The 23,039-nt window shown below is 42.2% G+C and overlaps 3 protein-coding genes across 7 annotated transcripts; 1 reads left to right on the top strand and 2 right to left on the bottom strand.

Annotated features, from left to right (window-relative positions):
• Window positions 1–165: 165 nt before the first annotated feature.
• Window positions 166–4,446, top strand: LOC101076528 (solute carrier family 2, facilitated glucose transporter member 11-like). The gene is made up of 12 exons (XM_029826055.1): window positions 166–859; window positions 1,670–1,762; window positions 1,893–2,053; window positions 2,221–2,345; window positions 2,418–2,547; window positions 2,902–3,050; window positions 3,162–3,349; window positions 3,427–3,537; window positions 3,648–3,749; window positions 3,825–3,900; window positions 3,995–4,122; window positions 4,258–4,446. The coding sequence occupies exons 1-12, from the start codon at window positions 740–742 to the stop codon at window positions 4,444–4,446; spliced, it is 1,572 nt and encodes a 523-aa protein (XP_029681915.1). The 5' UTR covers window positions 166–739.
• A 169-nt stretch (window positions 4,447–4,615) lies between these two features.
• On the bottom strand, window positions 4,616–13,048 carry patz1 (POZ/BTB and AT hook containing zinc finger 1). 2 transcript variants are annotated; one of them, XM_011613892.2, is made up of 5 exons: window positions 11,404–13,048; window positions 10,707–10,770; window positions 10,465–10,636; window positions 9,561–9,710; window positions 4,616–7,713 (listed from the first exon to the last, which is right to left on the bottom strand). In XM_011613892.2, exons 1-5 carry the CDS (start codon window positions 12,627–12,629, stop codon window positions 7,235–7,237), a joined length of 2,091 nt encoding a protein of 696 aa, XP_011612194.1. In that variant the 5' UTR covers window positions 12,630–13,048; the 3' UTR covers window positions 4,616–7,234. The 2 variants fall into 2 exon arrangements, with proteins under 2 accessions (XP_011612194.1, XP_003973360.1); XM_003973311.3 differs by lacking the exon at window positions 9,561–9,710 and having other exon boundaries at window positions 11,404–13,045.
• A 960-nt stretch (window positions 13,049–14,008) lies between these two features.
• eif4enif1 (eukaryotic translation initiation factor 4E nuclear import factor 1) lies at window positions 14,009–22,930 on the bottom strand. 4 transcript variants are annotated; one of them, XM_029826179.1, is made up of 19 exons: window positions 22,463–22,930; window positions 21,749–21,894; window positions 21,587–21,660; window positions 21,199–21,326; window positions 20,839–21,113; window positions 20,435–20,633; window positions 20,167–20,324; window positions 19,436–19,574; window positions 18,768–18,941; window positions 18,080–18,351; window positions 17,644–17,715; window positions 17,004–17,187; window positions 16,758–16,846; window positions 16,329–16,432; window positions 16,143–16,224; window positions 15,953–16,073; window positions 15,555–15,869; window positions 15,296–15,466; window positions 14,009–14,979 (listed from the first exon to the last, which is right to left on the bottom strand). In XM_029826179.1, exons 2-19 carry the CDS (start codon window positions 21,848–21,850, stop codon window positions 14,792–14,794), a joined length of 2,847 nt encoding a protein of 948 aa, XP_029682039.1. In that variant the 5' UTR covers window positions 21,851–21,894; window positions 22,463–22,930; the 3' UTR covers window positions 14,009–14,791. The 4 variants fall into 4 exon arrangements, with proteins under 4 accessions (XP_029682039.1, XP_011612192.1, XP_011612193.1 ...); XM_011613890.2 differs by having other exon boundaries at window positions 16,329–16,465; window positions 22,463–22,929; XM_011613891.2 differs by having other exon boundaries at window positions 16,329–16,465; window positions 18,768–18,875; window positions 22,463–22,929.
• Between the last annotated feature and the right edge of the window lie 109 nt (window positions 22,931–23,039).

Raw genomic sequence — 23,039 nt, 5'->3', positions numbered from 1 at the left:
AGAATTAACAGAACCAGCTGGATCCAGCGGGGCTTCGGACCGAGGCTGGAATGGTCAGCCCGTCCTCTTCTTCCTCCTCATGAATGAAAAACTAAAGTCAGCTGATGTGTAACTTCAGCAGACAGTCTTGGGCTCGGTCTGAAGGAGCATCCGCAGACTGGAGCATGGAAGGTGCATCTTCAAAGGTAGGACAACGCTGCGATACTCCGGCTTTAGGGAATACGCTGTCCATACAAGTACACTCACTTCTCAAGAAAAAAAGAGTGCGTGAACAACAGTTGAATCTTCCTCATGTGTTGGGGTCGAAGCCGACCCGTTTTTAGGTTTGAGTCGCATAAAATTACCACATGGATTTGTTTGTGGCATCAAGACTTTTGTGCTGTCAGGGTTGATTTTTTGATATATAACATGAGATTATCAAAGAATTGTTAGTTCCAAAACTCAGACCATAAACACACTACCAACCATAATCCCACAAGCATCCACCTTCCCTCTCTACTCTGGGAGCTTTACTGAGGGGCAGAAAGAGTTTTCCAGGCCACGACGTCAATTCAGATGTTCCAAATAATGTCAAGAGTCTTCAGATTTGACAACAGAGGCAGAAGAACAAAACCTGAGATGGCAACTCCCATTAGTGTGCAGCTCCTTCCACCGATGCTCAACTATTCCTCAAACAGGCAAATATGGCACAAAAAAACCCTCCCGTGATGCAAAAACCGGCTGCAAATTCCAAATCTACATGGCAACCAGGAGAGAAATCAAGCGAAAAGCATCATCCACCCATATGACTGCTGGACAGCAGGGTGACAAATCACTTTCACCAGCCTTGAACTTGGACAGGAACTTCTCAGGAGGAAAGGTAACAACCGGGGAATGTTTCATGCAGAGCGGGGGAGGTGAGCGGCTGCCCGTGACCCAGCTGCTGCATCCTTGGACAGACAGCACAGAGCTCAGCCAGCAACACAGTTGTGCTTCCAGTGATAACACCTCTGCAAAGAACACACCAGAAGTGTCATTTATGGCCACATTTAAACGCACATAAAAAACAACACACCAAGCGTCTCGCTGTAAATTAATAATAAGTCCACATTTTTGCATAATTTTGTATGAATATAATCTGCTATTCAGTTTGTATTTGTAAAAATGCAATTATTAAAAAAGTAAAAACCTTTTGGCCTTTGTCTTGAAATAAATGGCTCAAAATTAACCCATAATGCAGCAGATGTTTGTAAATTTAAATACATCTTTATGTAAAAGAGGTGTTATGTAATTTCTTTCATTTTTATTTATTCATCTAATTATCTCTGCTCTTACCATTTTATTTTATTATTTTATTATTTAAAACAAGAGGTGTGCTGTCAAAGCAGAGGCCCGCGGGGCACCGGCAAAATATCCAAACCAATCTTATCATGAAAGAGGAAATCAAATAAGGGAGCTAATAAGTAAGGTTCACTTAGCGTTCTGTAGCATCCGCTAGATGTAAAATATGAAATTTCATGGTGGAACTTGACCTATATGTCCTGATTTGATAAGGTTTTGTTCAAAGATGTCGGAAGTCATTAATATAATCTGCAATCATTAAAAACAGATCTAATCCTCTTTAATTCCTATTAACAGTTTGTGTTAACTAGGTTACATGACTGTGAACATTTCCTATCTCCATCCGCAGTACTGGAGGCTGTACCTGCTGACGCTGGTGTTGGGAATCGGGGGATCCTTCCAGTATGGAATTCAAATATCCATCATCACATTCCCAGCAGAGGTAGCCTGAACCAACATCATAAATATGTCTGGATCACAATCCTCTGTCAAAGAATGTTCTGCTTTACTGTTGTGTGACACTTGAATCTGGATTCCTACGATATGAGTCGTGAACTCTGACCTTTCTGCAGCACGTTCAAAGATTTGTGAACCACACCTGGACGCTGAGGTATGGAGCGCCGCTGTCTGATTCCAACAGCAAGCTCGTCTGGTCCTTTGTCTTGGCTGTGTTGAGCCTGGGAGGCTGGGCCGGGGCCATCCACGGAGGCAGACTTCCTGTCGTTTACGGACGGTGAGTCAATGACACCCCCCCCCACACACACACACACACACACAGAGTTCCATTTTCACACAGGTTGTTAATTAACAGCAATTACTCAACAGTTACGTGCTGACATGTAGACACTTGGATTAGTTCAGTTGTTCCTCTCCAGTCTGACAGGAGTTTTTTGTTTTTAGGAAAAAAACACTGCTGTTCAACAACGTTGTGGCAATTGTTGCTGCGCTACTCATGATTTTCTGCCGCATGGCCAAATCATTTGAGATGATCTTTCTGGGAAGGTTTCTCTATGGATACAATATTGGTATGTCCCGATAAGGTCCAGCTGTTATCAGAATTTCTGGGGTTGTTTTCCTCATCTGATTGTTACCCACAGGCCTGGGGCTGAACGTGCACCTCATGTATCTGGGAGAGTCGTCTCCAAAGAAACTCAGAGGTTTTCTGACTCTCACGGGATCCATTTTCATCGCACTGGGAAAACTAACTGGGCAAATAGTTGGCATCAAGTAAGGACGCATGAATTGTTCTGGTGCTACTTGGGGTTCTCAAAGTGCAAAAGACAACAGGAATCTCTCTTTGGGTTCACCTGGACAGGCTGATGATAGGATCTATTTTGGGTTCCAACTGAACACAAGCTGCCGCTGCATAGTTAACAGGATGCTCCAAAATAGGTGCTTAAGAACTAAAGAAGAACCTGTCAAGCTGTCAGTTGAAAAGCAATGAACTGATATAAGCGCATTTCTGAAATACTCCCTGTTCCACACCCATGAAGCAAACCTAAATCACACCTTAGTCATTTTCCTTGTTCGACTCAGATCTGCTGCGTGAGTGATTGAGAGCTTCTCTCTGTTTCTGTGTAGAGAGCTGATGGGTACAGAAGAACTATGGCCATATCTCTTAGCCCTCAGTGGTGTTCCTGCAGTGCTGCAGTTTGTGACTCTACAGTTTTTCCCCGAGGCACCTCGATACCTCTACATAGATAAAGGAGACACTGAAGGGGCCAAACAAGGTGACTACAAAAACCCAGCTTGATTTTCTGATGCACGTATTTGTAATTGGCGGTGACAAAAATCAGAATCACGTTGACTGTTTGTTGTTGTTTGTAACCCGTGTATGAAAGCCTTGCAGTGGCTGTGGCAGGAGGACAACCTAAAGGTGGAGCTGGAGGACATGCAGGAAGAGCGGGAAAGCACGCGGGGAGAGGAGGCGAAGACGCTGAGGGACGCTCTCACCTCTCGCAGCGTCAGATGGCAGATTCTGACGCTGGCCTTGCCCTGCGGCGGCATTCAGTTCTGTGGAATCAACTCTGTATGTTGCTGTAGCTCCAGGCAGACACGGACGGCAGCATGTCGGATATCAACACTGTCTTCTGTTCCTTCGTCCAGCTGTATTTCTACGCCTTTGACATCTTCCATGAGTCTGGCGTGCCAGAGAACCAGATGCAACACCTGGCCTTGGGGATCGGAGCGACGGAGTTGACGGCTGTAGCTCTGTGTGTGAGTGTCATGTCAACATTGGGACAACAACAGCTTTAGCAGAACGCTGACACACACCTCTTCCTGAAGGGTTGGATGAATTTCACTGAACATCTTTTACCACATCTCAGTCTTTTCTAATAGAGCGCATTGGCAGAAAGAAGCTGATGGGCTACGGCTACCTGACGATGGGCGTGACGATGACTGTACTGACGGTCACTCTGTCACTCAAGGTAAATGTTCCTGGACAGTAGCTCAGGCTTCATTCTCAGAAGGTCTAATCCCAAAATGGTGGTCTCTCTGCACAGCACCTTAATTCATGGATCCCATATCTGAACATTGCCCTGATCTTCTGTGTCATCTGCGTATACGGACTCGGACCCTGTGAGTCAATTAGTGCTTGTTCATCTCAGAGAAGCAACTCCTTCATTTTTTTTCTACTCCAATTTCTGTTTTTTTGTTTTGTTTTATTGTTCAGGTGGTGTGTCCATGGCTCTCTCTGCTGACCTCTTCCTACAAGCCTGGCGTCCTTCAGCCTATGTGATCAGCGGAACCATCAACTGGCTGAGCATGTTCATGGTGGGGATGCTGTTCGGTTACGTTGTGGTGAGAAACGCGCTCCTATTTATCGTTTAAGGTCGGCCACGCCCACAGGGGTGTTGCTGATATCGTAATTGTTACACAAGACCTTGCAACCACCGCGATTCCTCTGATGGGATCTGATCCCGTGTTTCCGTCCAGGATGACCTTGGCCCGTTCTGCTTCCTGATTTTCGTGGCTTACACCATCTCCAGCGGTGCATTTTTGCTGGGGTTTGTTCCAGAGACCAAAGGAAGGACAATGGTGGAGATAACGCAAGACTTTGACCGGCTGAATTACAAGAACTCTGCTCCCCTGACATCACCGACTTATTGTTCAACTAAATTTTAAGGTTTTCTTGGTTATAACTGGCTACAGTTTTGAATTCTTTGGGTAATCGTGTCAATTATGCATCATTCACAATATACACTTTTTAATGTTTTTAAAAAAAAATACTTTTTCCAGGGCAGTCCAGCTCACTTGTCTTACATTAATAATTACAAGAAACATCAAAAATGTCTTATTTATTATTACTTTTAATTAATTTGTTGCTCATCCCTGTACCAGCAAGAGAGATAAGACTCAAGAACAGAGTACAAAAACAAATATTGATAGAAAAGTCTGCGTATATTGAAAGGTGTCCAAACATAACAAAACATGTGCAGCTCACATGTTCAAAAAGCAATAAACTTGTTTAGCATGATAAAATACCCAGTCATGATACTGTACATATTTTATGTGTGTGTGTGTGTGTGTATATGTGTCAGTTATGTTTTGTACAAATGTTTTAATGACAGTCTGTACAATTAACCTTTTACAACAGGACCTTTTTCTGCTCACAATCATTGTTTTGAAGGCACTTTGCAACAGACGAAATGGAGCAAAACACATTTACATTGAACTAATTTTTTTTTTTTTTAAATGACCAACGTTTCAAGGTACCGACGTGTGAAACGAGAAAATCCGACATGCCAGTGAAAACAACATCCTCACAGCATCTTCCACTCGTTAATAACAAAACAACCCTCGTGACCTTGTGAGAGGGGGCAAATACTAGTGCAGAGGGGGTCGACAAACAACTCGGTCAAAACAGGCGAGTTGCGCTTCTGGTCTGACTAAGAACAGGGGGCCAGTGCGTCCAACGGCAAAACTACTGCCAACCAGTGATCGACATTCAGTCCCAGCTCAACTAGCGCACCAAAACGGGCTGGTTCCTGCCAAATGACCATAACTTAAAACCATCCAGATGATAGAAAAACAACAAAAACAAAGCTATTATGTACATCAACACCTTTAACAAACACTGATCATGATGGATGGTTCATATATTTTTATAGATATATTTATAAAATGTGTATATGCATGGTGTATATACACTTGTTACAATCACATTATAAATAACAGAGGAATGTACGAAATTATACATACAAATAATTAAACAGAAAGCAAGAGACACGCAAGACAAGAATACGCTCGTTACTGAGATTTCTCTCTCTCTCACACGCAAACAGAGCCAAGCTCCTTCACCTTCATTCCGTCCGACTCGAATCATGACACGGGCTCATGAGAAACATCTTCGCGTATTTAACGCTGTTAACATGAGTTCCATCGGGGTACTTTAGCATCAATCTCTGATGTAATGTTTTGATACCTGACTGAAAATCAAATTACACCCAACATGGAAGCTGTCCTAACACACAAGGAGCCTTCTTCCAATGACACCCCTCTCCTTTTTTTAAATTTTATTTTAAAAGACCTAAAGCCAGCCGGTGCAGTGGACATGGATCAGAGTAAAGCACAAAGGTTGCCGCGAAGCTTCCATTGCATATCGACGAGAAGGACCGTTCAATGACCCCGACCTCATCGGAGGAATGTTTCGGATGTCACGAGATGGCGTGTGGCCATTAGTGCAAACACAAGAGACGCCATCCACACACAGCACAAACCAATCGGACAGCAGTGGGGGCGAAGGACAGAGAGACGTTACAGTTGTGGCATTAATGTCGGTCTGGAGATCCGGGTGGTGCCGCTCCCGACTGATGGCCACGGACCTCCATTATAACATAATTTAGAGTGAGAACTTATATATACACACGTTTGTCAAAGCAAATCACACAACTTTTGTTTAAAAAGGAAAATACACAAAACCAAGGGGGTGAATAAGTTAATAAAATATAACATTTTTCAAATATATATACTGAAAATATACCCGATCTTGGTCCCAGTTTGTTATAGAAAACAGATTTTATGCCAACAACTAGAAGTTTTTTTATTCTACGGGGGTACAAAGAACATTCTTAACAAGCTCAAGGCATCGATTTGTCAGCTTATAGATATTTTATGGTCCGAAAAGTTGTATACCAATGAAGTGCTGATATTGGTGAGACTGGATTACACCACAACTTAAAACACACATTTTGAAATGGAGGAAAATTCAAAGGGACTGACAGCAAATTTGCTTCATTTCAAGTATATCTCTTGATTTTTAGTGCTCTCGGGTCAGAGTTTACGCCCATTTAGGTCAACAAGCACAGTTTAAAAGTGCTTTAGTTTATGATGGTACATCATCATTCTTCAGTGACCAGTAAGCTAAATAACAGAGATATGCCTCAAGTGTGCCAGCAATGCTTTTTGAATCTTTTGAATTAAAAAAAAAAAAGTATCAAACTGATCAGATTCACATTGAATTCATGTCCTCAAAAGAAAATTCCTTCTAGGAAATATTAAAAAAAAAAAAAAAAAAAAAAAAGATTCAAGGAGACAGTAATTACTTAAGTTTGCATTAAATAATTTATCTCATGTCAACAAAGATTTGTGCAAGTATAAAAGCCCATTTACACTCAAGCTAATAACAAATGAAAGCATACTAAACACAACTTCAACAGGCCCACTTAAGAAAAAGAAAAATCTTCATATCATTTCTTTACAAAGAAATTTTAAACATTATGCACAAACTTTTTATACTCTGAAAAAGTAGAAAAAGTAGGAATCATATGGCAGTCTGTGACAAAAATATCAGATACACAAAAGCAAAAATCACAAACAGGAAAAGTCTTGAGGCAAAGTTATTCCCAGACACAGAGCAGATCTGTGGGCAACCCGGCTTTGTCCTTAAAGAGGCAAAATATGAGTAGATGCGTCACTTCCCTCCAAAGTCCATTCCACTTTGACCTGCTTCGGCATCCACCAGTGATGAGGCGAATGCTGACTGGACTATCTGGAACCCAAAGGACTCCAGTAGAGACATGTTTTGTTGGGGGGAGAAGGGAGAGGCCAGGGAGGGGGCCAGCTCATTTAACCCTGACCCTGAGGCCCCCTGGACCTTCAGGGTTTTGTGAACTCGGTGCTGGTGCTTGTTGAGGTAGGACTTGGTGCGGAAGGCCTGGCCGCAGATGCTGCAGGTGAATTTTTTCTCAGGATCTGTCTTGGGTTTTGATCCCTCTGGAGACCCCAAGGGTGCTCCAGGGGCTCCATTGCATGCCAACTGTTGCATCTCGAGCTCAGGCCCATCTGGCTTTTGTGGGGATTTTAGATCCTCCCCATTGGACAGCTCCCCAAATGAAGGATCAGATTCTTCCGATTCCAGGTGAGGACATTTCCCAGTGTTTTCCTGCCCATCTGAAAACAGAGTACGGATCAGAAGGAATCAAAGAGCTAGACTTAAAAGAAATATAGGCACGAATAAGGTCCGATTGACCCACCAGAAGAGTTCTATTTAAATAAAAAATGTAATGACTTTAAAGCGCAGCCAGATAATGACCAAGTGTAAGACTCATTCACCAGAAGCAAAATAATACAATTACCATTTCTCATCACATTTAAAATCAAATCAGTTACTCTTTCTCTACTGCATAATCAGAGGGGCCCAAAGCTGGACCCCCACCCACACGCCTACTGCAGTGTCCTGATCTGCCAGTGGATAGGAACGCTGGGCAATTAGCCAGAGTGACACTCCCAGAAATATGGAGCCCCTGCTGCTCAGCTCAGGCTGTAAGGAAAGAGCCAGGCTGGTGGAAAACTGGGCGTAAGGAGACGAAAATGACTTCCTGCCTCAGACAAGGTGAGAAGCAGTTGAAGAATGACACACATTAGAAAGAACAAGGGATGGTGGTGGGGAGCAGGGCGCTAAAAACGATCAGTAAATAAGGCATCTGAGACGAGACTGAAAAGAAATCTATGCTGAACCCAACAAATCAGCTTTGATGCAACCGATTCTTCAAATAACCGAGTCTACAACTGATGTTGACTGTCATCTGAGTCCAATCCTCTAACACCCAAAAATGACAACGTCCCAAAAGACCTAAATCATTAAAAAAGCCCCCCCAATTTAATGCTTTGACAAGTTCAACCACTCAGACTGTGCCAAAAAAGGTCTGGTCATTACACAATCATGAAATAACCCTGGAAAGAAAGCTTCAAAAATAAATACGGTAACAAAATCAGACTATCCTTGCCACAAAATGGCAAATGAGTGAAAACATCAACCTCTCATGGACAAAAGTGGGAGATTTTCTCATTCATTTTTAAACCAACAGGCTAGACACCATTATGAGATCAAGAATCTCCCAACATATTCAGCATTCCAGACAGATACCTCTCGGTCTACATGCAGCACAAAAACTCATCCTTATTGTGCACTGGCTCAAAACACCTGCATCTCTCATTAGCATGTTACAGAGTAACTTGAAAAGATTCAATGATTCAAGGGTAAATGGCGTTTACATTAAGGTGGGTCATGCAACATTGTTCCTTGCTGTAAAAACTGGGCCAGCCAAGAAAACAAGACAATATTCACGACATGGTGCCATGGCCATGCAACACAAACATAAACATACAAAAAAAAAGGAATCATTCTCCAATTTCTATGATGGCTACAATCCTTTTTTTTTTTTTTTTACAACCAAATTGTTTTTTGACTATTATAAATACAACTATTATTGAAAAACTAAAGCTTAAAGAAGTCAACTGGGCTTTTTAGCTTTCTGAAGAGGTTTCACCTCCTATCCAAGAGGCGTCATCAGTTCTGACTATTAATTACTACCAGCACACTAATATAACATTTTGTTAACGTCTAACAGTGCTCATATATCCTAATTAGGTGTTTCCTTCTGTTGAGCACTTCGGACCCTTAACAGTAAATAAAACTATGAAATATAACATCATTCAGTTTTGAAGCCTACATCTAAGTTTTCTAGTCAGTAAAGAGTGATGAACAATGCTGTCCTCTCTACTACACGGTAATCATAGCTAGATTTATATACATAGTCAATTCTGGACAAAGGACGCCTACATCCAGCATAATGTCACTGCATGTGAATGCAAACATGTAGCAGCAGAAGCCGATATGCTCCATTTCAAACAAAGAAGCAGCAGTGTGTGCTTTATTTTTCCCATCTCCAAAAAGCAGCAGAGCAAATGAAAAGCCAGAAACATGAAGGTCTGGAACGGGACGAGCGGCCGCTTGCCTTCTACTAAACACTGGCGTCCCATGTGGAAAGGGTTGCCGTTGTGCATCTGCAGTTCCCCCCTTGGCTCAGGGAAGGTGTGAATAGTGGGCAGAGGAGAGCCATGGTGTGTCTTTATATGCACTTTAAGGTAGGACGCAGTGGAGAAACCTGGGACCAAAGGAACAAAAAACAATGCAGTTTTGTTTTGTTTTTTGACACATTTGAGGCCTGGCCTATGAATGGGGAAGATATTCCTAAACATGACGGAGAACTGAAACACGGCTGACATTAAGAGTTACTACCGCCACTCAAATTAATGACTGACTGAACAGAGAGGGGTCCATCAATTAAACAAATCATTGCTTTTAATCTCTCATCAGAGAAGAGTGCTTCTTTTTAAAGCCAAGCCAATCGAAAACTCAATTTCTATTCCACAACAATCTGTGCAGACATGCACTCACACTCACGCAACTTGTATAACCTGAACCTCACAATGAACTGTGCAAATCATTAATAATTTAAATCACAGTATTTACCTTTTTGAGCAGGGACAGGTTTCATTTGCACACCAGGAATCAAGTAGCAAATAAGATTACCAAGGACCACGCACTTGTGCGCACACACACACACACACACACGGAAAATAATCCCTGTGTCTAGGTAGAAAATTAAAATGCTGCAAAAATAAAAACGCTGCATTAGGTTTATTAATAAGCCTTTGGTGTGGACATCATCTCCTATATCCTAAATGATCAAGGTGAGTTAGAGGACCAAAAAAAAAAAAACAGGTAGAAAATTTAGCCAAATACGAGTTCCAGGCTAAGGAAGGTTTGGTTCCTCTTCTACTGAAGACTTTGGTTTTAACCGAATGCTTTGGTGAACACGAACTTGTGCGGTGACTGTTGAGCAACAAGAAACAAACCTTTGTTGCAAATTCCACAGTAGTTGTGAGTTCCTTCAGTGTGTTTCTTCAGGTGGTCCGTCATGTAGGCAGCTCGGAGAAACTTGCCACAAACTTTGCAGGGGATTTTGTCTTCGTGGCAAGCGAGATGTGAGCGGAGGCGATCTCTTGTAGCAAAAGAGGCATTGCAAATCTAAAAGAATAAAATAGCAATCAGTATATAAAGTGAAATTTACGTCAAATTTCAATATAATCCATTTTACCTGGCACTTGTGGGGTCTTTCTGTTGTGTGAACCTGTTTAATGTGACCATTCAGGTGGTCAGGTCTAAGAGCAAAACAGAAATACTTATTAATAAAGTTAATCTGTAATCAATTTTCATTTGCCCCACACGTTCTCAACGGGATTCCTCCTGCCCTGACATTGTAAGTTTTGGCCCAACGCCGAACACACTTGAGTTTTCTTTTTGCATTTCACCCTCCGAGACAGTAGGTGGCGACAGAGAGAAACAATCCTACTAAGAAATTGACGCGAGCTCGAGACTAAAGTGAACAAATGATTCATAAAAAGATTCTACAGTTCTAAAAACCAGCTAAATAAAATTCTAATGTGTTAAGACCTAAAAATGCACCGGGGTTATTAGAAAATGTCTTCAAAATGACTGATAACATATGCATTAAGGGTTGAACTGTCTTTGTTAGTGTCAAATCACACAAAGGACGCGTCTTGAACAACGTTTTAGAATACATTCAGAGTAGAGTAACACATTTATGTGCACATTGGTAACATCAGGGATTGTCGCTGAAACACAGGATGACTAAAAGCCCTTTCTTGAATTTGGGTTGCTGGCGAATTTTAATTGCGCTACTCTACAGGATGCGGCGAACGAATAATTACTGTAATGCATAGTCGCACAATGCGCGGCGGGAACAATAACGAGCACACGGCGGGTCGACTCACCTTGAAAAGCCTTTACCGCAGCTTTGACACACGTAAGGTTTGCCGACAGACCCGTCATGGGACCGCACATGGTAAGACATCCTGTCCTTGCGTTTGAACCGGAGCCCGCACACATGGCAGGCGTACGGCTTCTCCCCGGAGTGGGAGAGCTTGTGCCGGTTAAGATGGTAAACGTCGCGAAACACTTTGCCGCAAATCTCACATCCGACGTGCCGCCTGGTCCTCTCCCTTCTGCGGCCGTTGTCCATCGTCACGCCGTTTTCCAACTCGGGCTGGGACAGTAAGGACACGCCGCCCGCTGTTGACAGGCTGTCACCGAGGCTGTTTACGCCGCCCGTGTGGGCTCCGTGTTGCGCTTCGTGGTTTTTCAAGCGCGACGCCTCCGTGAAGGCTTTGCCACACGTCCCACAAGGGTACAACACATTGTCTTTCTGGGGGCTGTGATTAAACTGGATGGCCTCCACCACTCCGCCAGCTTTCTTTGGTCTCCCCCTGATTCTTTTGGAGCCAGGAGAGTCCGCGTCATGGTGGAACGCGTTTCCCAGCAGTTCAGACGACGGAGAGACGGACAGTCCCTCGACGGGCTCCAGCATCGGCATCGACGGCTCGCCGTTGTCCTCGGATAACACGGCGGCTGCGTTTTCGCTGCCGTCCACATGCATCTGTGTACTGTTAGCAAAGCTCTGGCCGTTCAGTAGCATCCCCGTTCCGTTGACCAGATCCTGTTGTGCCACGGAGAAGCCCAGCTCCGTGGCACCGGTGGCCTGGAAGAGGCTGGCATCTGCTCCCCGGGAGGTCGGGACGAGGATTTGGACGTTGGACTGCTTGATCACCTCCTGACATATCTCGATGACAGAGCGCATCAGGAGAAACTTGGCAGCTGTCATCAACTCGGGGAAGCACTCCAGGCGCACTACAATCCTTGAGGTGTACGCGAAGTCCAAAACGTCTTTAAAAACTTTTGGGCTTATGGTGTGCATCTCTAGCTCCTTCGAGTCGCAGTCCCCCTCAGTCTGGCGGCTGAACACCGACTCGAAATACTCGCTGCATGCGGCCAACACCGCTTTGTGAGCGGGGAAGCTCTCCTCGCCGACGCGTAAGATCACATCGCAGAATCTGCCTCCATCTTTCCTCTGAATGTTGAGGTTGTGTAGCATCTCCGCACTGTGCTTGCTCACCTGGTAGGTGTACGAAGAAGTCCAAGACGGCTCCGCTACCTTCTCCATGCCCTATTCATCCAATAACCCTTTGTACGCGACAGCGGTGGGAGAAATTACTTATTTTTATTAGCGTTTTCGAAACGTCGTTTCATGCACGGTCCAACACCAGCCGCCACTCCCCGTCGTTTTAGCATCTGACGTCCAACGTTAGCAGTAGCTACGGTAGGAAAAAATGGCAGCCCCCCAGCTTCCTGTGAACTTTGACCCTGCCGTCTTGACGGGTGGGGGTCGGCCTTGTTCCGTGAACGCTTCATCGCGGTATAAGGAGAAGTCCGCGACCGTGACCACCTTCCCCACTAGGATAAGCATTTACAGAACAACCCACCGCCGGGGTGTACGTGTTGAAATGAAAACGTTAGCGGCAGGTTTCTCTTCCTGTCTGGTGTGTTTGTCAAACCCCTCCCCCAACCATGAGCGCGTCAAGCCCCCTTTTCCTGTGTTGGAGCGTCGGCTGTGAGCCCGAACCAGAGGCCCAAACACTGGGTACCTCTCATCAAAATCATCCAAGGCAACGCCTGGATGGAAGTAAAGAATTTAAAAGATTAGCACCCAGATTTTGACTTGAATGAAAAAAAATATGCATGTTTCACTTAATTTACATTAAGCACAGGTTGGTGGGTGAGGTTTTTTTTTTTGGTGTCTTGATCATAAATTTAAAGCAATTTAAATTTGGAATGTCTTGGTCTTTAAATTTGTTTTTTTTTCCAAATGAAATTTAGCTTTAAAATTTACTGCATAATTAGGCAGTTGGGCCCCAGAAATCTTTTCCCTCATTAAGTCCACTTCATATACATTACATATTCAAAACACATTTTGCCTGCAAGAAAAAAAAAACAAACCCTATTGTACTTAAAAATTTACAGATTTTCAAAATCTGTGATGCAGAATAGAAATGTATTTTTTGGTTTCCACTGACAGTCTCCTTCCAGCATGAAAGGATCTGCAAGGAAGAAGGCAGAATATCTCCAAATCCTGGCATGTAGAAGCAAGTTGCTTTAAGAAAGTACTGAGTAAAGTCTGAATATTTTTGTCGATGCATTATTTTAGTTCTGGTCAACGTGTTATTTTTGGATTTTGAGTGGACAGATGAAATATCCGAATGATCAAGTCTGTCCTTCATGACTGCTCATCAACCGTTTTGGGTCAGGCACCAACCCTGAACAGCAGATTTTAACGTGAAAGCCAAAAGCTAACAGTTTAGAAGACACCAATTACCTAAATATTTGTCATTAGTTGATTACAGAACAATTCTAAAAAATATTTCAATCTCTCTGGCTGAAAATGTTCAATTTTAACCCTCATTTGATTAAGTTAAAATAAAGCTTTCCCATTTAGTTTAAACAAATACAGCAAATCAAAAAATATTAAAATAACTACACAAATTGTATTACTGAACATTTTATTTTCATTATTCATTTTTGTGCTTTTGATAATTTAATAGCACAAAACGAATCCCAAACACCTTCAAAACTGATGTGAGCAGTGCAGCCTCCCTGGTGACAGGTAAGATGGGACAGGACACAGTTTAAAAGGAGGGGGGGGGGGGGGGGGGGGGGGCAGAGGAGGAAAATAACTAACAAAAGGCACAACTAGCTTTTGTTCCATCCCCTCAAGTCATCTTCAGGCAGTAAATTGAGGGCCACTGGCGAGGCAAAGCATACACTTGCATTACTCATCAATTCAACATTTTCACTAGCTGTAGCCCTTTCTGAAGATCAGCAGGGAAGTAAAGGTTCAGACAAATGTTCAGACAAAGGAATGCAGCACTCGGTGACTTCAGTTTAGATAAACTCCAAGATTCACCTTTCCCCATACCAAGAAAACCAAACCAAAAAAAAGCTATATACACAGGGAGAATAAGATTCTTTCCCACGCTCTGTACAATTAGGCCTATACATTATTTACTGCACAAAAGCCATTTACAAAAAACAAAACTAATCAGACAGAACCTTTTACCGTTGCTCGTCTTCCATGACTGCTACAGGCTTTTCCGAAAAACAGTGATTTCATTGGAGACAAAGCGTGAGGTGGGTACACCGTCCAGGCCTGTGCATCACCCTTCAAACAAAAGTTTCTTTTTTTTTTTTTTTTTTAAGGTAGGCAAAGGTGAAGACAGGCGGGGGAAAAAAAAAAAGTGTTGGGGGGGAATCTATCCAGTGTTCATTTTCTCATGGCCTCAACTCCAACTCATCTACACTTATGACTTTTGCAGGCATAGAGGGAAGTGGCTGTTCCAGCACATCTGACCCAAACCACTTAGCAAGACCAGGAGGGGGGCTACTGCCATGTCGCTGCAAGCTATTTGTCCGGTGAAGGCCTTGGTTCTGTGAGTGAGGGCCAGGGACGTTTGGATGTACTGCAAGGAGATAATAAAAGATACAAACACTTAGGAGCTCAGAAGTGAGATTGTTTTTCTTTCTTTTTTTTTTTACTAAATAACTTAAGGGTCAAAAGGATTAGCAGTGATTCTTGGCTTCATTCAGAATTTACAGCGGGGCCGAACTTTTTGTCATGACATGAAGGCTGTCAGTAGTTTACACCAAGGTAAAATGATTTTTTTTAAGAGACATTTACCACCATCTACCTATACGGTTATAATATTTAGGGTAATAACTACCTGAAGTTGTACATTTGAGGTAAAGGGCTACATTTCATAGAGTGCTGCCACTCACATGGTCTCTGTTGCTGCAGGTGCTGCTGCATTAAGGCCAACTGCATATGGGCATTGGCTCTGGGAGGTAGAACTGGATGTCCCGTTGCACCAAGTGGGTAAAGCGGTTGTCCGAGCAGGGCAGGAGGCAACCCTTGCAGTTGTGCAACGTCAACATGTGGTGGAAATATACCTGTGGAACAATTAAAGACTGAAGTGAGCCTAATGGGATGAATGACCTGAATTTATCCGTTCTATAGGGAAAAAGAGCAATACTTCACCTGCTTGTACAAGAGCTGGTGCAATTTGCTGGGGCTGAATGCCCTGTGCCAGCATTCTCTGAACCACATTAGGGTGCAGTTGAGGAGAAGGACGCACCACAGGGATGTGAGACAGCAGCGGTACCGGATAGACTGGACGAGGAAACGATGAGGAGGGTCCCTGTGGTGCCGTGGGAGGAGTAGGTTGTCCCGAAGAACCAGACCGTAGGTGCTTCTGCTCCTTGTTGACTAATGTCTGAGAGCTGGCTTTTACGCCCCCAGACTGAAGAGAATTCCCATTCATCATTTCCAAGTAGGAGTTATGGGAATTGTTCTCTGTTATAAAATAATGCAAAGATAACTATGCAGGACTGTAAAAGATGAAGTCAATAAATGGAAACTAATTTAATGCTTTTTACCATCCTGAGTGTAAGCCGATGCGTCCTCCTTTGTGTCTGACCGAGCCGATTCGTCTCTGCTCTTATCTTTTGTTGCGTACATTTTACGAATGACAGACGTAGGTGTAAAGGATGGGGACAACTGGGGAAAAACCCAAACATTAGTACAAATGTTTCTGATAGCATCCAAATACAGTATATTCATGCTCACCATGCTGGTGACTGCATTGGCTGGAGAATGTCTTCCACCAGCTTGAGGGCCTGGACCAGGGGAACGATTAGAACGCTGTAACCTGGGGGAGAAAGAAAAATTACATCAGGTGAGCTTTTGCATGTTGACAAATCTAAACACCCTAAATGTTGCATATTGATTCTTAGCCTCTTTACCAATTCTTACCTGTTTCGAAAACATTTGTCCTGTGATGCCTTATAATTAGACTGGAATGAGTGGTGAGAATGCAGAGCGAGGTCCTGCTGGAATGGTAGAACTTCAAGGCCTGCCTGATTCATGGATAATGAGAGTGCTTTCATTTGCTTGAAAAGAAAAGACAAAGTGTCAAACGACAAGTTTCCCAACGCTACTAAAATATTTAAAGTTGAAAAACTATTAAAAAAAAACAAAAAAAAAAACTACATTATACTGTTATGAGGTGTCTGCAAAAGCAGACGATCGATCAGTAGGCTTCATGACTTACAAGTACAAGTAAATGGACCAGGCAATTAGTGTAATTGTGACTACCAATTACTTTCAAAATATACTATATTTCTACTATTATAACAAAAACAAAAATAAACTTCAAGGCTAATATTGTCACACACTCCATACCTGCTGATGTGAAGCAGTTCGAGGGCTGATGGATCTGTGCATATCAGCAAACTGTTCTGGCATCATGGACTGAGGGCCAACTCCAAAACCTTTAGAGGAGAGAAGTTTAACGAAGTCTGAATTTAAAAATGAATTGAAGTTTTATGAATTAGCCTTCATTGAATTATTTATTACCGGTATAAATGTTTTCTTCATTACAGCAAACATGTATTTTCCCATACTACATACCATGATGTGATTATTTACCTGCTGAAGGTGGTAACTGAGTGAAGTAATCAGGGGACGGGGCTCTCTGTGAAAAGATGGGGGGCGATGGGGCTTTATGTAACAGACTATGCAGAGAGCCAGACGTCCTTGGACCCTCGGCATTACCCAAAAGATTGCCAAGTATTGTTGGAGAGCCACTACGAGCTGAACCTCCCAAAAGATCCTAAATTACATGCACATGAATCAAAAATTTGGTCAATCACTTGTTCCTGTTTGACAGATTTCACAGTCTACGTTAAAGACATCAGGGTCTCCAGCTTTTTATTCCTTACTGTGAAGAAATGCTGACAGTATTCAAGAAGGAAAATGTAAAGTCTGCTGAAAGTAGAGAGCCAAGTACTGTAGGTTGCAATATGCATTCCACAATTTTGCGATAGCTGTTCCTCAATTTAAAGGACTACTCGCTATATTTTTGGAACACTTTGGGCCAGGCTTTTACCATGTCCAAGACAAACTGAACATTTCAGAGTTTGTTTTTAACCTTTCCTCTATTGCAATATATCAGACAAACCCCAGGTACAACTTCTTTGGGCTGAACAGTTTTCTAGGCTCCAAGATAATGTAACACATGGTGTTTGATGTTTTTAATATATATACGGTAGATGAGAAACCTACACACCTGCAGTATATTTTTCTGCTGCTGTGGAGGCAACCGAGCATCAGAGACTGTGACCACAGCTGGATCCGGAGGCTGATGCAATGCAAGGACAAAAAAATACAAGAAAGGGAATTAAAGCAAATACACACCATAAACACACACACCACCCAGCCAGTGAACACCCAGTATAAAATGTGGATATTTACCACAAAACTTGGTTGGAATCTCAAATAGTTACAACCCCACTGAGAGACTTATAAATATTAACACTGGATAAACATATTTTCCATAACACACACACTATATATATATATATATATAGTTGATCAAATTTATGCCCATCACTTTAAACTTCAATGATTAAATTTACAAAATTTGGGTTAAGTTTAAACAGCTCAGGACACACTTAACATTACTAATTCCAATGCAAATTAGCCATTATAGCCATAATACTTACATTGTTTTTGTTGATTTTGGGGTGAGTAGGCAGAGTTCCACTTGCCTTCATGCTGTTGACTAATTTATTAAAGGCTGACATGTCAGAGTCACGCAGCTGCGTACGGACAGTGGAGCCACCTGTTAAAGCTTCCTCTAGATGTTCAGCCATGAATGGTGTTCCATCTCCCCTGTGGGAAGGCGGCAACTTGCGCACATGTGGGTCCGAGCCCAGCTTCATCCCCTTCATCTCTCCCTCCACCTCCTCCAGTGAGCGTACTGCTCCACAGTTAGCTGGAGAAAGATAAATGATTAGACTTAAGTTCCTTTAAGGCTTGCACCATTTATTGGCATTACCAGTAAATGTATATGAAGAGCAAAGCCGATGACCCTAAAATTTTCCCTGAAATTCAACATCTTGGTGTCTAAAAGCAATGCATAATATGGACCTCTGCCCCAGCATTGTAGTCATGACAAAAATAAAAAATTTTTTTTTTTTGTCAATTTCAAAAGCTTTCCCAGAACAGATCCAGCTCTATAGTGGTTCAAAATCAAAATGTCACCCTGAGGCTGGGCGTTCTTACAAGTTGTTTTTCTTCCACAGAATCAAATTTACAAGATGACAAAATAACCACCTATTGATAAAATGTCAATGCACACAAGACTACACCGCCATTATTTAACTGAAATTTTCTTAAAATGGCACTCACTACTTTCCTGTAGTCGTGCCTTGTTGACCGAGAGGGTGGAAAGAAGAGGTTTCAGGTCTACTTTGGCCTTGTGCAGCAGCTCCAGAATGTCCACCTTCTCTCTACCTTCTGATCGAATAGGTGTGAAGTATGAGGCTGGGCCATTGTGCAAAGATTTGCACGATGGCTCAAGCCCTTGAGATGAGAATGAAGCAATATTAGAGACATTCATCACGGCCATTTTGAGGTTTGATAATCGCTATGCAAGAATGACAACAGAACCTAGTCACACAGCAATCATTTCTGATGTTTTAAAAACATAATTTTAGGCATTTTCAAGATCAACAGCGTGGCAAACATTTCTAAGCCATGAGAGTAATCATCTTTCTCACAGCAGTACCTCAATGGTTTCATGAACTAGTACATCATGGCTGTCCTAAAACTATGAATTCAACAGTTGTGATGTAATGGGTGGAACAAACAGGAAAATCACAGCCGCCATTAACATTAAAGTCCCTTAAATATGCAAGCTTAAGTGGTGTCGGAGTATCATTACTGCATAGAAAAACTGACAAATCTTTGTCATCAGCTGTGGTTTGTTCTCCAATTACTGCACAAGAACAACAGCAGAAGTGGATGATGGAATCAGGAAAACTGACAATATGATAAGTGATGTTTAAATCATTTACCAGCAAGTTTTTCCAGTTCCTCATGAGGAGTGGACCTCAGGCTGCTGGACCTGCTGCCTGATGGGCTTACAGTGCTGGAGAACCACTGGCTAAATCGGCTGGCTGATACAGGACCCTCCCCCAAAACATCCTCGATCATCTAAAAAGGACACAGAAAAGTCTGCAAGTGAATCAAAACTTCTAAACTAAAGGATCTAATGTCCAAGATCATACTTACGTTAAAGGAGTTCCATCTAGCACAAAATTTGCTAGATAAGTGAAGCCTGTATAGGTAAATGCTTTGTGTGCCTATTTATTCAAAATTTCTTTATTCCATATCGCTTCCCTCCCCATCAAATATTTTAGATCTCAAGGCTGTAGTGATGGGCATAAATTTTTAATTGATACCTCTGATAATTGCTTACTAGCCCCATTATTAGTACACTAGTAAACAGGTTTAGAAGGGCACCAGTGTGTGACAAATCCCACAACTCCTGAACATGCAAGATAAAGCCAATACAGCAGAGGTTATTTTCTCCAAATCTACAGTTCAAATGTGTTGCATTATAACACTGACAACGCTATTTTTCCTTATGGGAAAGCAATTTGAGTAAGGATTTAGCTACATCTGAAAACCTCTACTGTTAGACTTGGAAAAGAATACTGCATGAAGAATTTTAAAAATACCATCCATTTGTGACTATTAAACTTTCACCCAACACCAAACCCCCACAGTGCTTCCCGGTACTTACAGAGGCCAGCCCTGGCATGGTCTTCTCCAAGTTGAAGAATTCATTAAAGTCAAAGTCTCCAGTTGACTGCTCAGGCAGTACATCAGGGTGAGGAACCTCTTGATCAGCAGAGGATCGTAAACCATGTTGTTCACCAGCTTGTCCATTATATTCCACAGCTGCACAGAATCGGCAAGTTTCACAGGTTTAAACTTCTGACATGATGCGCCCCACCATTATTCCAAAATAACACTATGCTTGATTTTAAAATATGAAAAATAAGGCATGCCTTCTTTGAGAGATTCTGGCTTCTTTCTTGAACGCTTGGACCTGCGTTTATCATCCTCCAGAATTTTGTCATCAAAACCAATGAGTTCAATTGTCTCAGACTGGCTCGTGGGTCCTCCAGAGAACCATTCTGGTTCCTCTTCAGCATAGGAGTCGTTCCTTCTCCTTTCACTGAACACACGTTTGTCACCAAAATCCCTCTGAGAAAACATTAACAAAAATACTGAAACAACAGAGATTCACATTGTACTTTTCAGAAATATGCATCAAGGAAATCAGACAAATTAATATTGCGCTTCAACTTGATTGGAGATTACTAATGAGCAGCACTATGGTTAAAAAAAAAAGTAACAAAAACAGCAAATCTTTCTAGTTCAGTCTGGATGGAAGACAACTGAAACCAACCCGGAATCTTTTATCCTTGAGGTCTCTCTCACGTTCCCTCTCTTTGTCAACACGAGCATCTCTCTCAAAGACTCGTGAAGTTATTATGCGGCCACTGCCGATTCTGCGCGCAGCCCCAAGGCGGAGACTTTCATTCTCCTTGTTTTCCAAGGGGCTGATTGGGCGGCGACTGTGGGGAGCAAGTGTTACGGTGCCTTGACATCCCCCTCCAAAGCTGCGCCTCTGTGGGCTTAGTATTACATCTAGATCATCCTCCTTCAAACGCTCACGGGGATCTGAACACGATTTAAAACACAAAAGTTAAACATAAACTGTACATTGTATATAAACCTGAATGAGGGTGAGTTCAACTATACTTACCTGGGATTCTTCGTTTTAAAGTAACTCTCTCATCCATAAAGTCTTTCTTAAAACTTTCCACTGGAGAACTTCGTTCTGATGTGGGATACAGAGAGGCATGCCACTTCTCAGGGTCCCAGACACCATCACTTGATCAAAATAGTGAAATACAATTATTTGTGTAATCTGTATGTATGTACAGTATGTATGTATGCAAGTATGCCATCCCATTCAGGTGTGAGGGCAAGATATTTTTTCATCCAAGGGCTATACATTTCATACTTAGACTGGGCACTACTTAAAATCTCATCTTAAACACTGTCACATGTGATCTTTCAAACCCTTAAAAGGTTTTAATATACAAATTTTGAGTGGTGGAAGATTCTAAATCCAATTAATACATTCTTACCTGTCATATTTCTCACAGAGACACTCGGGTCTTTCATTTGAAATAGGCAATTCTTTTATTTCCAGAAGCTCCTCCTGTATAGAGATATATATATTTATTTATTTTTTAAATTTGTATTAGGAAAGCATGAATTTAATCTTAACCTGACTCAATTCTCCTCACCTTGGTATATCTGAAAGGAGCAGTTGAGACTGGCTGTTTAACAGGGTCCACGGCCGTGGGCCCGTCACAGCTCTTCTCTTCCACACAAGTATCATTCTCCATGACCGAGTCAGACGCAGAACAAACGTTTCCAATCGAAAGCAGTTCTGGGGGGAAACAAGGATGATTCCATCCACAATTTAGTTGGTGTCGACTGGATGTTTCAAACCTTTCACTATTCGTCTGGTTCTTGTGAAATGAGGAATCATCAATTCTTGCCTATGTGGAAACTGAAAACATTTCCAAAAGTTTACGGAGAACAAATATCGTGTCGATTATACAACGTAAAACAAGGAAATTAACATAGACAAATGCTACAGAGCAAAAATGACGTTGAACTCTTTAGCAAAATAGATATAGAACAATTTAGGAAAGGCTATTTCGCTCAATCAACCTAATTGAAAACAGCCACACACTAACTTGCTAATTGACGCAATCCTCATGGCTTGAAGAACAAGATTTTAAAAATACAAACGTCAATGTAACTACCAAAAACAAAGAAACTCGTCACATTGAAAATATGAAACACTCACCCCAATAATTCTTTCAGATATTGTTGGAGCTTACCTGAGCTAGCGTCCTAACCGCAGTAAAATCTACATGGGTTTAGTCGGATAAAACCTCTAACTTTTAAAAGCCATGCAGTGTGTTTGGAAAGACAAACAATCAACTTACTCAATTCGAATTCCGCCTTCAAACGACCAGCCGCTGGTAGATTAGTAAGATAGCTAGCTTTACTAGCACCTTTAGCTAGCTAGCCGACTAGCTGGGGAATGGGATAAAGCCCACCCCGCAAGTACCAAAATGTAAGCCGGTTGAGTTACTGCACTAATTTTAGCAAACACAGCGTATATTAGGTAGGTAAACACAAAAATCGGGTCGGGATAATAAATTTATTTCGCACAGAGCCTGCATAAACTGGAGTAATTGTCTGCTCTTTATCTGTTTTCTAAGTCGTAGTAGGAGCAATTTTCCCCTGATCACCGCTTTAAGAAGGTCCTTGGAAAGATTTTAATGTGCCCAATGCGCCTTTGGAGAAATACTTTATAAACGCGTGTCGGTTGTCGCGTGCCACATCTGTAATTAAATAACTACATATTTTAATGCAAAATTAATTAACCCCCTTAAGCTTTAGATTTCCATTGTTAGTTGATTAACTGCCATCAACTTACACCGGTCTGGAGGCAACGTTTTGGGCAGCTTTTTATTGTGAGGGGTTTGCCTGATTCAATTCTCTGTCCGAGCCTTTTTC

Source organism: Takifugu rubripes, chromosome 19 (genome assembly GCF_901000725.2).
Source record: "Takifugu rubripes chromosome 19, fTakRub1.2, whole genome shotgun sequence".
In the NCBI taxonomy this organism is placed as follows: Eukaryota; Metazoa; Chordata; class Actinopteri; order Tetraodontiformes; family Tetraodontidae; genus Takifugu; species Takifugu rubripes.
Note: the sequence above shows the minus strand (reverse complement) of the source record. Positions and strands in the feature narration are given on the sequence as shown.

Coding starts and splice junctions, on each gene's coding strand:
- LOC101076528 (XM_029826055.1), top strand. CDS start 740: ATGGCAACCAGGAGAGAAATCAAGCGAAAAGCATCATCCACCCATATG. Junction 1,763..1,892: donor TCATCACATTCCCAGCAGAG/GTAGCCTGAACC, acceptor ACCTTTCTGCAG/CACGTTCAAAGATTTGTGAA. Junction 3,901..3,994: donor CGTATACGGACTCGGACCCT/GTGAGTCAATTA, acceptor TTTATTGTTCAG/GTGGTGTGTCCATGGCTCTC.
- patz1 (XM_011613892.2), bottom strand. CDS start 12,629: ATGGAGAAGGTAGCGGAGCCGTCTTGGACTTCTTCGTACACCTACCAG. Junction 10,771..11,403: donor TGCGGTAAAGGCTTTTCAAG/GTGAGTCGACCC, acceptor TTTTGCTCTTAG/ACCTGACCACCTGAATGGTC. Junction 7,714..9,560: donor ACGCCAGTGTTTAGTAGAAG/GCAAGCGGCCGC, acceptor CTCTGTTTTCAG/ATGGGCAGGAAAACACTGGG.
- eif4enif1 (XM_011613890.2), bottom strand. CDS start 21,850: ATGGAGAATGATACTTGTGTGGAAGAGAAGAGCTGTGACGGGCCCACG. Junction 21,327..21,586: donor CTCTGTGAGAAATATGACAG/GTAAGAATGTAT, acceptor ATTTTGATCAAG/TGATGGTGTCTGGGACCCTG. Junction 18,352..18,767: donor GGCACGACTACAGGAAAGTA/GTGAGTGCCATT, acceptor ATCTTTCTCCAG/CTAACTGTGGAGCAGTACGC.